Raw genomic sequence first — 19,033 nt, forward strand, 5'->3', positions numbered from 1 at the left:
CAGCTAGTAAAATGGGAGAAAGGCTAGTTTGTCCCAGGTGTGAGACACACAAAGCTAAAAAAATAATTAAGCAGTGTTTGTTTATATAAACAACATAAAAGACAGGGGAAAAAAAATCTAATTCAGAGTAGTTGGAGCAGTTACACTTGGATAAATTAGATCCTCAGGGTTTGCAATTAATTCCCTTCGCTACTGCCAAGGTCACCTCTCACATTCCAATTCTGCAATCTTTGAACTATAAAGAAATGAACAATTAAAAAAAAAAAAAAAAAAGAGACTTAGAAATACCTCAATAAATGATGCCAGGCAAAGGCAGGAATATTTCTAGGAATGCAAACATAGCTACTGGCTGTCACCTATAGACTTTAATGTGACTTGGTTTTAATTCACTTCACATACCCAATGCTATTGTGCTCAGAGCATCCACAGATGCAGTGTAGTAATCAAAAAAAACCCCAAATATTTCATCCTGGACCACTCTTCAGTCTCTCAGTGTGGATACCAGGAGGGCATTTGCAGGAGTCCCTCTAGCACGGGATCTTTTGATAAAATAGGCCGTTTCTAAGTGTTTGTGGTTTGGTTTGGTTTTTTTCTGGTTAGATGTTACCATGTGCTGAAATGTCACCATAAAGAGAAGGAAGGTGCACAGCACAAGTGTGACAAAGCTACTGACTCCTCCTCTTTAATAATATGTGTTCTCAATTGTCAAAGCTGTGGAAGACATTCAATATATTGCAACTACTTAGGTTGGGCTCAACAAAGACATGATCCTGCCCAAGGTCAGGAACAGCACTGACAATTAACAGGCAATTTGAGTCAACAGATACATGTTGATTGTGGATTATTGGCCTCTGAAATAGGGCCATTCACTCCATCTTCCTAGTGAATGAGTATCTTCCAATCATAATTAAGCCTGAAACAGCCAAAAATACACCGTACCCGCTTCTCTCCTTACTGCTGGTGAAGGAAGCTGATCTCATCTGTTTATAGCCTTCTTATTCTTCTAATAAATCCACCAAATTAATATTTCATTACAGCAAATAACTTTTTTTTTTCCTTCAAAACAAAGAGGGGCACGTTTTTATGTCCACTCTGAACAAGCAATGCCAGAACGGCACATTTCTATGTAAGGCTTCTTTCTGTTTCCCTATATTTAATCGGTATATTTAGATTAAAATAGCTCTGGGTGGGGGGAAAAAGAGATAAAAATCAATGGGACTATTGCAAGGGGAATACGGTCACCACCACGTCTTTCTGTAATCACCTCATTGACTTCATGGATGCTCTGAGTGGATTTAAATACTGTTAAACATGAATGCATGATTACAGCATTATTCTAACAGCGAATCACTTTTATTATTCCTATATACCTATTTTTGACTGGTGAGGCAGTTCTGACAGAATATAAACTTATTAAGGTCTCTGAGACAAGAGATTGCAGAACTTATTTTACTGCAAACCTTTTCAAAGACCGAGGTCCTTGAAACTAAGTGGATCAAGTTCTGTTCCTGACGTGGCATGGTAACAACGGGATATGGCTGTAAAATAAAAGAATTCAGACACAAATATATTAAATTTGAATGAGGAAAGGCTAGGCCACAGATAAATCTAAAAGACAGACAATGATGTAGCTATTGCACTTAATAAAATTCCATAAACCTGCAGTTAAAGGGAGTAGAGAGGGGAAAAAAGCCTCATGACAGATGAGTGAGTCTGGAAACATCCATCTGGAGAAAAGATTTGTCCTGAAAAGCCTTAATAGCTCTGCAAGCAGCGATAATTCTCAGGGATGCTGAGGATGCAGCTCAAGCAAACGCAGGTCTCAGCAGCAGGATCTGCAGGTTATTCCTGATTTTCCTTCCTTCCCTGCCAGGTGGATGCCCGTGCAACACAGAGGCAATTCACGTTAATAACCGGGATGTTAATATTCTCTTTAATATGAATTGATATCGTTGTGTAAGTTTGATCCATGTGAACAAATCGCTCCCGTCTTAAGCCATTTGAGAATGAAGATTTAGTTGCGCCAGGTGTTTTTCTGAACTCAGGGGAAGAAAGCAGCTAACCGTGAGGGAAAGAGCTGGAGGCTCTAATTATTTCTAATGATGCACCTATAGATCATCAAGTAAAAAGGTACTACAGAAGATCAAAGTAATGCTTTTTTCAAAACATGAAATTTAGAAAATGTGATGAGGAGGCAATCACCTGGTCACTGGGGATTTAGAAATATTTGCTTCGACCACTGCAAGATTCTTGACAGCAAAACTACACCAGAAGGCTCTTGAAATCAGTGCTTTGCACAAACTACTTGGAGATTATTTTTCTCTCAGTAGAAGTCAATGGCAGGTCTCTGATGTAACTGAGGACAGACTGAATTTTACAAAGTATGAAAGGTAACAGAAGGTCATAAGGCCACTGCTCTCCTCCATCTGGTCTGAACATGAGTTTGGGAATCTAAAAGCATAATAGGCCAAGATACAAACTTGATCACTATTGAATCCAGGGATGCCTGGACAGGATTTTGACACTCTGTCAGGAACTATTAGTTTAGACCCGTCTCTGGTTTCCATGCAAGCCAGAGTAAATTTGGATTATACACCACAAGATAAAAAACACCAAGTGTTCCAACTAATGATGATTTAAAGCGATAGCTAAAATACTGGAAGAATATATCATTTGAGCCAATGGCACTAGAAAAATAGCATGAAAGCACTACAATCTTTTCTTCTGGCAGCATCAGATGCACTTTTAATCCTTTCCCAATAAATAATGTTTCAGAGCAGGCATTGTAAATACTTTACAGAGAGAAAACCCAAGTAGATAACCCAGCTCCTTCCTCCTGCCCAGCTAAGGTGGCACAGGAGAGCAGACACTGGTCCATCTCTCTTGTTCGGCCCTACTGAAAAATACAGTTTGGATGCTTATGCATGGGCTCTGGATCACGTGAGGTAACAGATGTAATGGGAAGACTCCCGTTGAAAGTAGAAAAAAAAACCCCTCCAGGTCACTTTTCAGCTTTATAGATAAAAGCAGCCACCCAGCTGAAAGCAGAATGGGCGGCAGCCTTTCTGAAGGATTTCATGCGACAAGGAGGAAAATGAGCGACCCCAGGTTTGTTTGCAATCGCATCACAAACCAGAGTCCTCTCGAGAAGTAACCAAACCTTCCAGAGGCCTGTGCATGGAAAAGAGAACAAAGTTTTCTCTTTTCTTATGAGGTGGCCCCTTGTGTGATTGCAAGTTGGCTTCTTGTGGTGTCCGCAGTCTTTCCAACTCAAGAGCTGTGAATTTCCATCAAACTGGCAAGCCTCGAACTTCACTGTTGGCAGCTGACGAATTCTACATCAGCTCTGGAATTCACTGGCGTTTTACTGGATTTTCACCGACGGAGTCAGATGGGTACAGTCTGTGTGCTTCTGCTGATGTAAATTGGTTTGTACTCACACTTGGAATAAAATCATGCATCAGTAAACTCAGACAACATGTAAAACTTGGCATGTCTGCAACACGGATGGCTCAGAAAGGTCTGACATGGCCAGATCCACAGGCGCTGATGGACAAGCCCAGAATTACTTTTAGAACATTCTACAGACCAACAAGATCAACACCAGGCAAACATAATTTATAGTTTTTTAAACAGGGAGGCTGGAAGAGGGGGAAGCTCAGCCTACCAGAGACACACATGATCAGCTACGAGGAAGCAGGATCCAACTTTTTCTGCCTATTCTTAGGTATTAGATCACACGAACTTTCCTACAATAAATGCTGTAAGCACATGATAATCAAAAAGAGATAGGATGAGGGCAGTCAATGGTGCCTATTTCTAGCTTTAAGGCTGGACCACTGTCCTGGCCAAGTCAATAAACGCAGGGTAGACTAGTCCACCCAGCTGTAAAATGAGACTATAATATTGACCTCAGTTTGTGCTCTACAGAGAGCAAATACTCCCTAATTTAAGTATCACTGAGAGCATTCTTGCCGTGACACACCGTTAAAAATAAGGCAAAAGCTTTGTATTCCACTTGGGAAAAAGCAAAGAAGGGCGAAAGAAACTTCGTTTACCTTTGGACGGCCCTGCTCAAGTCGCGGTATCCCAAGCAATGGCAGCGAACATGCTGTGGAGCTCTGGGACATGATCTAATGGTGTGGAGCGCTTCCGAGCTCAGCCAGCTTGACATAAGCGATGGGAAAGAACCCAGGGCAGAAACAGAGCAGAGAGCGGGGGGGTGCCACGTGTCCTCACTCTTCGTGGTCCAAAAACGTATTGTCTGCCCTCTGACAATACAGACTATGAGCTCTGAGAAACTCAAAAAAAAATCTTACTGCCCAGCAGAGAGAGGTTTTTTTGCAGGGACAAAGAGCTTTTCTCTCTGACGGCACAGACCAGCCCTCAGCCTTCGGGCAGGCAGGTGGAGCGTTACTGAGAAAAGCAGCTTGTTCTCACCTCAGGGTCTAGTGCGTTTGCCAAGTATTGCGCAAGTGGCACTCTGTTTGCAAAACCCTTCCTCAGGTGGCCTACTTGACACCAAACAGCAGATGGTTTACTGTCCATGCAGCAATTAAGGTCACTTTGGGGTTCCAAGTGGGTCATTGGCTCAATCACACAGCAAGCAGCTGCATTCATCCTGGAAACGTTTCTAATATTTTACTTAAGATACCTGGGCGCTTTCTCTCTAATTCCGCTTCCTCTCCTTCTTCTGCTTCAATGCCTTCACCTGGAGATAAGTATCAGAACCAGATATAACCAACCCACAAACTTCCCAGAGTTTCAATCTATTGGTATCCGAACCATTCGCATGCCGGAGGCCAAAACAGAAAGCTCCTGTACCTGCCAAGCTCTGGAGAGGCCACTCTATCCACCCCATTCCCGCAGGACTCTGCACTTTACCCACCTCAGTTCTTTAGTTGCTGAAGTGTTTAGCATGGATAAGGCACACAGTTTAGTTTCAAGTGCCTCTGTTCTTTGGGGTGCCTCGCAAATGTGTCTGTTTTCATACCCTGTAGTTTGCTGCAGAATACGTTCAGAAGCTCGGCTGGGTTTTTAAAAGCCCTTTCTGGCATATGACAGCCCCCATCAGGCATGGTTTCAGAACCTGAATTCTGTGTTTGCCTTCGTGTTGAAGTGAATTTCAGTAAAGACCTTCCAGACTCTCCAGTGTTATGATTTTCATAGCACTTTGCGTCAGTGTGACACACAGAAAGCTCGCAGAGAGCAGAACGCCGAGCAAGACGGATAGTAGGTTGGCAGGTCTGCAGATGTACCAAACAACTGCCGTTCCTGCCACTGAATCAACGTGGCTCACAGACCTCCCCAAGATCAGGTTTTACCAAATCTGCAGCTCTAACACCCATCCCTCTTCTCTGCTAACTTTCAGATTAGTATTTAATGCTGATTTATACAGGAGCCTGGGAACTGGAACACAACCAAATGCAGAACAGGTCAGCGCTATTTGTCCTTGTTTGTGACCGAGATTTTTTTTCAGTAGGAAACAAACTGGGACTGCAGCAGCCATAACAAGTATATTCCAGAGAAACAGCATAAATGCGCAGAAGAGCAATGCAGAGTTTGCAGCTGATTTAGCACAGGAATGACTGAAAGAACGGGGCTGCCCGGCTTTGCCAAGCCACGTTAGGTGAATCGGCGCCCTCATCTATGATGCCACGAGTCCGACATCGCACATGCAGCCTCAACCATCTCTGCTCTCAAGCTACGAGAGAGTAAACTATCTCCTGTATAAAGTGCTGGCAGCAATAGTTATCCCACCGGCTACGCTAAATAACACGCGCAGGGGGCAGAACGGTAAGACACATACAAATACATCTTGGAACAAATGAAACGTGGGGCTGGATGTTCATTTCTGGTATACTGGGTGGTATTAATTTAATTTCCAAGTTTCACAAACTTTTCAAAACCAATCGGTTAAACCAAGAGTCCTCCGGTTCTGTTGTTTTCATGTTTATTTTTTCTTTTTCCCAATGTCATTTTTTTGCTCCATTTTAATATATCCTCTTTAATTTCCTTCACAGTTAAGAACTGGTCAGGAAACAACGGCAGAAATTTCCCTTACACCAGCTGTTACGGGATCTAGTGCGGATTTCAAAATAGAATAGAATTGCAGCCTGCGCTCCAAAAAAACTCCGGTGAACCATGCGAGGAGCATTGTTTGGGAGCAATTGGAGAGATGACCACACTCCTGATTTAACTCATTTATTATCCTCAGTGTACAAAACAAGTAGCTGCAGCAACATCATTATACTGAGAGTACTGAAAAGAACACAACACAAAACAGAAAGCTTAATCTACATTTCTGATACAAGCTGTTTAGCAGCTTCAGCTGTACAGTTGTGGGAACTAGGGGTACAACTTTATAGAATCTGGCCCCATGAAAACTCATTTTTTGCACAGTGTGCAAACTTGAAATGCAAAATAAATCATTTTGCACTAGGTAGGGCATTTGATTAGGATTAGTGAGCCCCAACCCAGAGCTACCAACGGGCTCTGAGTTGTGCAGTCATTCCTCTTCCTATTCCTATTTTATTCAACTTCACTTAATTCCTCTTAGTTCTTCACACGTTTTTATCAGTTCCCTCTAATGCTACTCACAGACTGTTCTTTTTGAAAGGATTTTGGGGCAGGATCAGACAAACAGAAAGACAATCTTTTTTTACTTTGTAAAACAGTTGAGCTCCCGCTAAGCTGAGACCTCAAAGAAGTCGGGTCCAGCACAAACTACACCGAAGCACAGAAAGATGGTTCAGCAACCAAGAAAAAATGCAAACGAGTGACCAGTGGAGGCAGCTACACAGACCAGCAAAATATTATGGCAAAACAGGCATCTTAAGAGTGACAAGTAAATATTTTTCTCCTTATTTGAAGTTTCCTTTAATCTAAAGTAACTTCTCAAGACTGAAATTCTAGAGGCTGTTTTTCTGCACACTTACCTGAAAATTCAGAGCCTTAAGAGCAGAAGAGGATAGGAAGAAGAGAGGGAGGGTTCACTTTTTTCTTTTTTTTTAGAATGAATTTTAATAATTACTTATTTGTATGTTACCATGATTTTATACCAACTTTAGAAGCTGGGGCTCAATACAATAAAGCCTAAGGTGGGAAGAAGAAACGATGTTATCTACAAAGCTGCAGAGATGTTCTCCTTTCCCTGCTCGCCTGTCCAACAAGCATCTGATTGTGGCCTCACAACATTATGAAACTTCCCAACCACGGGCTGGTTTTGTGAAAGACCAGGATGGAGCCGTCGGCAAAATGTCCAGCAGGCTAAAATAAATCCAAATAATAAGCTAGCGTGAACACTGGACGGGGCTAATCAGAAAGCAGAGTTTCGCACTTATTTTTGAAATAAACACAAAATTGGATGTGCATTTTCAAACTGGGGGGAAACCTAACAAGTCCGGAGAGGTCTGGGCTGAGGAGCAGGAGCTGCCTGACCCCTCAAGGAACTCAACCTGTGGCCAGGGCTCTGTGGGCTCCTCGGCTCTCGCTGCCACCAGCCTGTCGGGCAGACGGCCAAGGAGCTGGGCAGGAAGGAAACCAGGGAGCTTTCTAACAGAAAAAACATCCCGCTGGAAAATTTCTGCCCCGCTCTAATAATGGGCCTACTTTCAGAGTCGGTGATGATGCTGGCAGAAGGTAGGGAGACCCACTGGCTTCCTGTATAAATCTCTTTCTACACCAGACACACAGCACCAACTGAATTAATCCTCAAGAAGGATGTTCGTAAATCCCTTCAAACCTCTGGACAGCGCACGACGTTGCTTTTCCCGAGAATGACGACGATTGTTAATTGGCGCTATTCAGAAGGTAACATTTTCTTTGGTAAGGTCTTCACCGCTTTAGGCAACCACACGTACTTTTGGCAGCATCTCTAGACGAGCCTCGCTGGCAGCGTACAGCAAATGCCTCGCTCGGAAAGACTGCACGAAAAAACCAGCTCACTTTCCAGTCCCAATTCCAACGCTTTGTAAACTTGGCAAGGCTGACAACATAATCTGGCCCGACTGCAGGAACAACTGATGCCTGACAGGTAGCATCCCGCAAAGCTGCCCGTGTTACCCCACAAAGGGTGACTTTCTCAGCCCAGCTCCCTGACTACTAACAGTTGGCCGCCCTACATACCGTTCGTTGTTCAGCGTCATTCTCGGCGGGTCAAGGTTGGGGTTCTCCATGGACTCCATCTGCGGACAGCGGAGGAAGTAGTAGAGGGTGTGGAGAGCGTCAGGGGACCAGGAGATGGGCTGTTGCTGCCGGGTTTGCCGGACGGGGCTCATCCCGGGGCGGACGGTGTTCAAACACTGCATGTGGTGCATCGCTCGCGACACCAAATCACCTGCACAAAGAGAAAGAACACAAGAGCATTTCTCTGCCATTCGTCCACTGTTCTCTTAAGTGCACTTTTTCGACTAAATAAAATCTCTCGCAGCTAAGAGGAATGTCTTTTTCTTTTTCCTCCACAAAGGCATAAGACGCCCTCAGGTTGCCCCTCTGCAGGTTGTCGTATAGGAAATTTACCTTCCTTTCAAATGGCAAGTAATTAGTTAGAAAATACAGAATTAAACTTCTTTCAGTCATCATACATTCAGAACAGCAGCTTTGCAGTGATTTTTCCACCCTGTTCTAATGCTGGTTTTCTCCTCTTTCCCACCACCTGTACCACTTTTTTGCCTGCCTACAAAAACTACTGATATTTTTTCAAAATGTCCACTACCCAACCCAGGAGCACAGCTTTCACAAGGCAAAGACAGTAGCACCAGTACAAATATTTTACTCTCATCTCTGGCATCACCATTTTATGTTATAAGATTGTTCCCATTTCTTTCAACTGAGTTATGATGTTCTACCCTCCCACCCCGGCACTTGTGACAAATTAATGGTGTTACGGTCAATGTAGAAATCCCTTCTTTTACGGGTCTACTAACTCTAGCTGCGGGCTTCTCCAGAATAACAAGACCTGACTCTCTTATTAAAAAGCCGATCTATATCCTGCTGACTGCCACAAGCTTGCCAGAAATTTGCCCCTGAGCCTTGTAAAAGCTCAATCCAGGAGCTTTCTGGGCTGCTCAGTCCTCTCGGTCTTTGAACTCCAGCCAACGTGCCTCCGTGTCAGAGTTCTGGTGGACCTGAAGCCTGGAAGAACGTGACCAAGGTGACCTGCATCACAGTTTCTACTCGGAAAGGATGTTAAGTTCGCAGATTTTTAGAAAGTTCACAGAGCAACGACCCCAAGACAGCAGCTCTGCAGCCACAAAAAGCTGGGTTTTGTCTAATAATCTTGCTTTGGGCACACCCTGTTTCTTCTACTTTTATTGTGGTGCACTACAAACCCTCAAGAGCTGTGCAAGAAAGACTTCAGACTCTACATCTCTGAGTGGTGTGACTACCATACCAGCGAGCTGAACAATCACTATAGATTACTATACTTAGCTAGGATCTATTTTTTCCTTGGGAGAATCCTCTGTTGCTTTATGTTTTACAGTCCCCTAAAATTCTCACAGGAAACATTACTCTATTGTGTCCTACGTTTACAATACTGGGAAAGGATGGAACCGAAATAGTCGCCCCATCGCAAAGGTGGTTCCTGAGAAGGCGCCCTGAACTGAGTTGTGCCATAGATGAATGTCACACCCCCCCTGAAATTCTCAGGAAGTTGTTATTTGTTCATTTATATCGGACAGAAACACACTGAATTTGCCAAACCACCACCAGCTGAACCCGCGAGGTTCTAGCGAGAAAATCCAAAAAAGCTACTTTACGTCTAAACTTGACAACGTTATTAGTGGTTCAGATTGATGGAGTATTAAAAATCTCAGCTTGCAATGTAAAACTGTGCCACTTGTTTGTTACATGGTATATTCAGTTTAAGGACCTCCTTCAGAATGGAAAAACCTTCTAACATCTCTATCTTTCTACTTCAGTAGCTCCTGGATCTCCAGGATCCAAATGTTCTATGGGAATATCATGAATCCTCTGGCGCTGGTACTAACACAGAAGTCTGTGCAGTTGGAGCAGAAATGCATCTGGAATTCAAATTTTCTGCTCAGAATAGCGTTCCTTCTCCTTTGCACACTCACTCTCTTTATTTTTCTGGCAACTGTATCAGGAGATCTATTCACTGGGTGTAATGACCAAGTTGGCCAAAGCAGGGACAGGGGAAGAGAGAGAGGAAGCCGTATTCAATCTTAGCCCCACGCTACAAACGTTCTCTTGTGTTCCAGGATAAATAGAGGTGTGTTAAAGGAATTTGAAAACCTCAAATTAAGGCAGGTTGCAAAATAAATGCTGAAACCCACAAGCTCCTTGCTGGCCCTGACGTTCATTAGCATTCGGATGGCGGAGGCTACGGAAGCGATGCCAGCAGAAACGCTGCAAAGGGAAAAGTAGACCGGGAAAACACAAATCATTTTTGTTTACTTTAAAGGGGCTTTGTGAGTAGTCTAGGAATGGAACATTTCAGTTGGTTAGCATTAAAAAAGAAAGTTTTGAACAAGTTTTTGTTACCAAAGTGCTCTCGGATTTTTTTTTCTCCGCTTTTTAAGTAACCAAAAAGCTTTTCCTTTAATATCTAGCACCCTTGATGTTTCTGCTGCACAAACACTGACAAAAACAACCCTCTTCACCATCTGAGGGAGGTGCTGCTGCATTCCACAAATGTACCAGAAGCCTCCAGAGGCATTTAGGCAAAACCATCCATCTTCTTTTGGCACTAACACCACTAACTAGCCAAAAGGCTAGAAAAGCCGCATCTTATAGACCTCCAGGGTGAATTAAATATAACGTCTAATGAAAAAACCTGATTTTAACAAACAGCGCCACAAGACGATTAAATCTTACACAACCTCGGCCGAGCGCCGCTCACGCCGTCAATGGTCCCGCTGACTTCAACAGCGGAGGGGCTGGATCTCCGGCTTTACCGAAAGGAACCCGCGTTTCGGTTATATCCCCCAACTTACTCAGCTCCGAGATGCTTCCAACGCAAGTCGCCAGCAGGGATTGCTCCAAGGTTCGGAGCTCCAGCTGCGCGTAAGCGTCGGCCCGTCCATCGCTGCACAAGGAGCCGTCGTTGTACGGGCTGAAATAGGCAGGTAGAGACAGCACACCTGGGAAAAGAGCAAAGAACAGACCCATCACGGGGATGGAAAAGCAAATCTCTGCACCGATAGCAGCCATAGGGAACGCGAACGCATCGGCACCTTTCTCGGGGGACTCGAGGTCTTTTGAACAGCTCAATTAAAAATCAAACGGTGCTGTAAAAACAGCGAAACTAGGCTCCGGGGAGTAAAGCTGGATGTTTCGACAGCCTTTAAAAACTAGAAACAAATTGCAGTTGAGATAAAACTACATGAAAAGCTTGAGCGAAGTCTCTGATGTTGTTTACGCAACAAGCCGGCTGCGCGCACGCAGCTTGGTTCTGAACAGCTGCATGCAGATTGCTAGATAGAAAGGCCTGATATTCAGAGGTGTGGAAGATAACCTCGAGTCCGACTCAGGTAAACGGTACCTGCGATCTTTGCAACTCCGAAAACAAAACCACGGGCTGTGCCAGTTCTTTGAACCTTCATGCAGTTTCAAAGGCGCAGACTGTGGTTTCTGCATGTGTGAACCTTTGGATACGCCAAACTACACCCACGAGTTTTGAGGTTGCCTATATTTTAATCTCTATAAATGACCCCTCTACGAGAGAGATTAGAAAGATAATTGCACTGTACACATGTATTCACCACACACACACTCCTTGCGTTTTACCTTCCTCAAACGTGAGCATTAATGCACAGTAACTGAGCAGAACGATGGATTTACGAGCAGCTTTGTGTAGCTATTGGGACCCCATCTCACTTTGTGCACATCCCTCCAACTCATTTGCATTGTTGGCAAATTAGAGACCATTTGGGTGAATTGGCCGGGAATGGCAGCTACAAAAAAACCCCACGTACGGTTTCATGTTAAGATGCAGATGATCTCTAAAAGGGGCAGCCGTTCACCTTCTCCCCGCCATCCTTTTCACCCCTTATCTTTGGTCCAGCATTGCAGATCTGCAGCCACACTGCAAACGTAGAGATCAAAAAAAATAACATTGCCTCCCCTGCTTTCCTCCCAGAAACCCATTAGTTGAATCGTTTTTCTATAATCAATGAGCTGAATTGCGTTGCTCTGTGCGGCACAGGGGGAAGGGTGGGAATGTGGGAGCAGGGATGGTGGATCTGATGAAACACGGCGTGATGCTACATCCACAGCACAGGTGGACTCTGGAAAGCCTTTTGCAGCCCACGCAGCAAGTATTCCCGTACCCTTGTTGCTACCATGCGTTCAGTTGTGTTCAGCTGCAACCATATTTTTAATTACGGATTCACCCTGCAATTCCAGCCGCATACCGCAGCCCAAATGTGCCGTTATTTCAGACAGGGACCCTTACAGCCACAAGTGCCCTGCTGCATCCTGTATTTTTGATTTCTCAGCTTTGATCCACGCACAGCCAGACCAATATATTCCAGCTTAGACCCACGTTTCCTTCCCACCTTCACCTTCTGACCCCAATTCAGCCCTCGATGTGAAGACACTTTTGCTCCCATTCCAGTGACCTCCCGTCACGTAGGTGCCGCGTCTTCTTGTCAAACAAAATCCCACCGGATTGTGCGAGAGCTTTGCATTGTGCGAGAGCTTTGTTTCTTTGTCTTGATGTTTTCTTTTGAAATTTTATGCCGAATCGATCTCTCCTACCCTTTTCACATCCTGCTCGGTGGTAAAAGCCAAAGGCTGCATCCAAATACTTCCTGGGCATTTGGATGATAAGGGAATGATTTGTCCCGCTGTGCTTCCTCACTGTACATCACTGTTAGTTAATGGAGAAAACTCTGCCAATGGCCTCTGTAACCTGAATAATTAGGAAGTTGAGGCTTTAAGAGCTAATAGAAGCGATGCATGCAAACTAGAACTTGCTTTAAATAGCACTGTGTCCTATACAGAACCTAAGCCACTTCCTTTGCCATGTTAAAGCTATGAAAGGATGTTTTAAAGACATGTGGATTGAATTTATGGCAGAGGAAGAATGAAAGTAGACCGATTTGTCAAAAGTTTCAAATAGAGGTATATAATTCTACAGGGGCAAAACCAGAAACTGTCAGTTACATTACTAAGCCAAGCGGAGGAATCAAAAAAAAAAAAACCACCAAAAAACGGGGCACGTTTCCTCTGGCAGCCAGTTTCAGTTGGTTCTGTTTCCTCATGAGGAATTAAAAATAAAGGTTTGTAGGATGATTTAAGTTGGCTCACAAATGAAACATTTTCTCCGTTTCTCAGTTCACAGTTTGCCAGGTGCTGCGGGTAAGAGGAAACAAGGAAGATTTATTTACTTTTGGAAAAAATGACTCGCACAAGATAGTTGCAGACGAGATTTATGTTATCTGCCTTGGTACAGCTGAGGAATATCCCCGATGTAGGAGAGAGAAGTAAGGAAGTTACCGAGACAGTGGCCACGGGCCAGAGCCCGATGATGCCACCGGGGATTTTCCCTGGGTTGGCAACGGGGTATGAATCAGCCTCTCATGGCAAAAAAATTCACAAATGCCACGTCTGGCAGGTCTAAGTAGGTACGAGCAGACCTGGGAATGAGCAAATGCACCTCTCGACACTGCTTTTGTGATAGAAAGTCATTACGGAACGGGCAGCAAAGGAGAAACGTCGCCCATAATTATCACGTCTTGCAGCACGGTAACCAGGATTTCCTCTGCAATACATTTCCAGTGACTGTGTAAAGTTGGAAACGTGTCACCTTTGCTCCTCGGATCAGAAATTCAGGCACAAGGACATCTGCAGTCAAGCTTTGCCCACTGGTATCATAATCAGGAATGTGATTTAATTTTCAATACCAATTAAAAAGCCGTTGTTTGATAACAGAGACAAGCTGCATTGTGATGAAGACTTGTACCCCAAATAGTGGTACCCGCTCTCCTCCCACCCAAATCAAGAAATTTACAGCCAAAAAAGACATTACACTGGCATAAACCATAAGGGCAATTTCTATTCGGCATTTGCATTTCTGTATCTTTGCATTTGTGGCGACACTGGTTTTAATCATGGCTAGCTAAATAAGCGAAACTAATTGAAATAAATGAATCCATGTCAGAACACCCTCTCTGCTTGAAATCACGTTAAAACTGCCGATTTACTTTCTGACGTTCAAGAACGTGTTTTCCCCACAAAACAACGATGCGAAACAGCACGTAATTACCGTGCAGGAACGAACCATTGAGGCATGCACAGCACCACTCTTACAGTATTTTCTCTGATGTGGGCTATGTCATGTTTCCTACACATTCCTGGCTGGATCCTGGCACGCTGGTCGCAATTTTTTTTTATTAATTAACCAAGATTTTAAGTATGGGATCCAAGCCCAGGTGAGGTTAGTGAGAGTCTCTAGAATGGTGTGAGGCAACACCCTGTAGCAACCCAATTGAAAGCACCTTTGTAGAGCTGTGATTAAGGCACGGCTGGCTAACAGTTTATTTCTGCTATTTCCATAGTCTTTGAAACAGCAGCTGGAAATAAAGGCATATTTATTCTACCTCAGTTAATACATGAAACGTTTTCACAGGCACTTGCTGCCGACAGTCTTAAAAGGCCGTCACAACTGGGTGAAATTCCAGTTAAGCAGTTCCTTAAATTATTCTTCTTGCCTAAAGATTTTGAAAATTGTTGTCTGTAATTGGATGCTTTTTAGTAGCAACTGAAAATGTTTCCGCAGGCTGAGGTAGGTCCAGGGAAAAGTCTGTTCACACTCCCGGACATCAAGATACAAGCAAACTCAGACTTTTACCTGAATTTTGTATGTTTAAAAACCTTTTTTCAAGTCATTTTTAAAGTACCCATGTTACCTTCACACTTTGTGCTGTTAAATTAATGAAAAAGGACTGCCCATCATTTTTACCTCACTGGAATGATTTTTCTCTGCTTTCTCTATTTTAACCTAAATCCCTCACGTTGGGAGACAACATCAGTCACTTGATGATTTTCAAACACTTAGATGATGTCTGGGGGTTAAGATGGGGCCACTCGCAAGCGGCAACGGGCCAAGGAGACTTGTCTGGAAAACACTAAAATTCTGTGGTCTGGGATTCCTCACGGAAATCACCCAGGGTACTAATCCCTTATTTCAGAAAGGCACTGGCTGTGTTCATGACAGGTTAGGCAAAGAATCAGGAATATAATTAGGATGGGCTATATACTGTAAACTACCGGCACAGCAAAAGTGCCTTTTTTTTTTCTTTTTTTAAATAAACCTAGTAAGGTCTATGAGACAATACAATGTATATTGACTTCTGCTTCGGCCAGAATAAAAACAGGTTCTCTGAGCAAGGATTCTCTACGTGGTGTGTTTGCATTTCACCTAAACCAGTGGCGATCATTAGTGATCGCTACCATAATACTAATTAGCACAACAGGAAATGAGGATCTATTCAGCAAAAACAACCAGAAATTAAAGCCCTCAGAAAATTCAAGATTGTCTTAACGTGTTAGAAATTGTTTCTAAAAGGCCCTAACGCTGCAAAAAGCCTCTCGTGTGAAATCAGAACTGCTGTGAATATGCTACAAAAATGTATTAGGAAACCAAGTAAGAAAAAACGGTCTTGGTCTCCAGCACCAGCGTAATTTTGCAATGTTTGGCTTGTGATAAATTCCACCAGAAACGTTCTGCGAGGTGAGAACGATAGCTGACCCCAGCGAACCCAGCTGCAACTTGGAAAGCCAACATTTTGAAGGCAGGCGGTGATGACCTGACTACCCTGAAGCAAACAGCCAAATCCCACCGATCTCAATGGGCTCGGTAAAAACCTCATCCCATCGCGGTTCCCACATTGGAATCTGGCCGGGACATCGCGATGGCTGTCACCTTGCACAAAGTCCTGTAATTCTTCATGGCAAGGAGCATTCAAGGCTCTCCTTGTTTTTTGTTCTCCGTTTGACCAAGTAACACAATGCCGCGCAGTTCCCTCTTGCCAATCAATTCAGAGTACAGAGAATTAATGCCAATTCCCGGGGCTCTGTTTTCTTCTCGCTGACCTACCGCTGCCAGGAAAGCCCAGACCTCCTTTATTTTATGAAACGAGACGGGATCACTCTGACAATATAAACAAACGTTCCTCGCCACCCCAAAAAAACAGGCGACCAAAGTGGTTTTGATGTAACTCACTCAAATCTAAACACATCAGGCTCTATAATTAACTACAGTCGTGCTATAGATTGTGAGAAAGACGCGTGATCAGGAAACAATGCATATAATTGCTAACATATAGGAAAATAATGTGGCTTCTGCTATAAGGCAGGCAGGCACTTCTTTCAGTTTGTCTCTGTCAGCAGTAAGAAAAATCAAACACAGTTGCTTGTATCTGCATCCGCATTAAACAGTAATTCTGTAATTGGAAACAGGAGGAAAAGCAGAAGAGATTCAAGCAGAGAGAGAAGATCTTTAAATCTTCTGCAAGTGCTCAATGGAATCCACCGAAGAGCCGCTGTCCTAATCGGACACTTCTGGAAGGGTCTGTGTGATTCCGCGGCCCTCGCGTGGGCTCCTCTGTCTTGGTCTGACTGCTCGTAGAGACAACGTCCCCTTCAAATTAACAAAATGCACCTTTTGCTGTGAACATGGTGGACTTGTGCTGGAACTTGGAGGGGAGAAGGTAGGAAGTATCTATAAGAACTATTATATTTGAATCCAGCTGTGATATGCAGGATTGCACATGACTCTAAACGTAGGAAAAAGGCCTTGGTTTAGTACCGAGCCATTATTTATTGAGTCATTAATCCCACTTCCATATCCCTGTGGTCTTCTGGACAACCACTAACCTGGCTTGGCCCCGAGCGCTTAATTGAACATGAGCTCAAGGGAACATATCCTTGGCTTATATTTTAATGATCGCCAAAAAACACAGTAAATTTTATCTCTGGCAGCAGCAAACTTTGCAAGATAAAAGGTATCAGTGCTTTTATGAGATGGCGATTGTGCTCATCTCCCTTTCCTAGATGGAGGAACAGAGACAAAAGGAGAAGAAGTAATTCCCAAGCTCCTGCATCAGAACCAGGTCTTTGCAAAGTCCAGATCTCCCAGTTCAGAATCCCATTAGATCTTGCCTGTATCAAACCGGCCAACACGGAGCCGCTGGACTCATCACCTGCATCAAGAGATGTGAAATAAATGGCATGACTACGAGGCCTTAGGCTAGGTTTGTAGAACCATGCTAATTTTTTATATGACATAATAAAAGAACTTTGAGCATATAATCTATAATTATAAACTGTAAATGTTTGCTAGTATTATGACTACAACAACTTTTAAAAATGAGCTTGTGCGCTAATGTATCAACAAGTAGATCCCTAAAACTAGGCTGATCCATTACAGTTTTGCACATGTGGTTTTCCAGGCATTGGATCTTCTACACAGGGTCTGTCGACAGGCAAAGACCCGCACTGGACTGGAGTGTTTAGGCTGACAGATAAAACCACCTACATCTCTACGAGTCTTATTTTCAGGATCCAGTAAGGCATGTTAAAAAGAAAACCCCATATTGGGCTAAAAGTATCAATGGGGAAAAAAAAAAAAAAAAAAGTTAAAGGAGGCATGGTATAAATAGATTATGAATATGGTGAAAGGAATGCAAAACCAGAACCCTGTGCCAAAAAAGTGACTGTGGTCCAACAGGTAGAAGACTTAGCATTACCTAATTGTGTAAACCCCAACCAGTTTACTCAGTGTCCCAGTTTGCTTATCTGGAAAACAGGGATATTGCTTCCTTGCTGATAAGGGCAGTGTGACAGCAGCAGCGTTCTTGCTTCATTTCTCATTCTCATCTTACCCCCTCACGCTACTCAGCATCTCAGCAGTGTCCCCATTTCCTGCGTGTGCCAGAAGTACATTTTTTGTCCCTTAGCAACAGTCCATCTTTCATTTACATTGCAATTTTTGCTTTCAAGAACCCCAAAGCTCTCTGAGACTCAGCTGCTTCCGAGATGAAAGGCCACAATGTTGTGACAATGTAGAATTTCACCTCAGTAGAAATTATGATACGAGAAGCTTTACCTGACTGACAGGGTTAAGAAAGGCAAAATAGATTTAAACCTAATAGAGATTCTGACGTGGGTGCAATATCGGGACAGTTATTCTGACAAACATAGCAAAAACACCACAAGAAATTATAAAGAATAAATAATACGTATATACACAAGAAACAACACAGGAAAGCTGAAAAACACATTTTTAAAAGTAAAAAGAGAGAGATACGACAGGTAAAGAAGGGCGACCCCAGAAACACCAGGTCCTTCAGCAGCATTACTGTGGGGATTAGAAAGTTTAGAGGGAAGAAGTTTATATCGCTTTCTCCATTCCCTTGGAATTCTTTAGGAGTCTCAAATTCAGATGCTTCTACAGTAAAACCAGCTTCACTTGGGGCAACCAGTGGGACGGGAGCATCACAAAACCGCAGGCACCAGCGAGCGCCCTCGTCCCCCTGACAATACTCTCTTCTAATCCATTCCTTATTGTTCTCTGTCCTTCCTGAAATATGGTCTCTGAATCATGCCCAGTTCTCCAGATGTGGCCTGACTGAGCTCTTTGTACACGCCATAATGACCCCTCTTTACTCGCCTTCAATTCTTCTATTTATACATCCCATGATCTGTGCGCTCGCCAAACGCGAAAAGAGGAGAGTAAATTTATATCCTCTGTCACTCCCAGTTCCTTTTCTTAGGGAATGTCTAGATGGAGAAACTCGCCAGGGCAGTGCTCCAGAATAATCCCCTGTAATCCCATCCCAGCTATTCCGGAGAAATCCTTTGAACGAGTTTAACTCTACAGGACCCCTGTCCATCAACTTCTTTATCCAGGTGAGCCCTTGGCCCGATAAAACCTGCCCTGGTTAGACTCTCCTGGCTGTAGCAAACACGCCATTAAAACGAAATTGTAGAAATTGTGGTCGCTTAATAATAAACATCAAGACTGCTGTTACATCAGTTAATGACTTAAAATATCAGAGCATCG

General features: G+C 43.6%; 1 protein-coding gene across 1 annotated transcript in view; it reads right to left on the reverse strand.

The window, feature by feature from the left end:
* ABTB2 (ankyrin repeat and BTB domain containing 2) overlaps window positions 1-19,033 on the reverse strand; it is a 122,270-nt gene that overhangs the window by 36,593 nt on the left and 66,644 nt on the right. Inside the window, exons 2-3 of the mRNA XM_065636943.1 lie at window positions 10,959-11,105; window positions 8,128-8,338 (exon numbers count right to left, since the gene is read on the reverse strand). Coding sequence (XP_065493015.1) covers window positions 8,128-8,338; window positions 10,959-11,105 — 358 coding nt within the window. The remainder of the gene's footprint in view (window positions 1-8,127; window positions 8,339-10,958; window positions 11,106-19,033) is intronic.

The sequence above is a fragment of the Caloenas nicobarica genome, chromosome 5 (genome assembly GCF_036013445.1).
Source record: "Caloenas nicobarica isolate bCalNic1 chromosome 5, bCalNic1.hap1, whole genome shotgun sequence".
In the NCBI taxonomy this organism is placed as follows: Eukaryota; Metazoa; Chordata; class Aves; order Columbiformes; family Columbidae; genus Caloenas; species Caloenas nicobarica.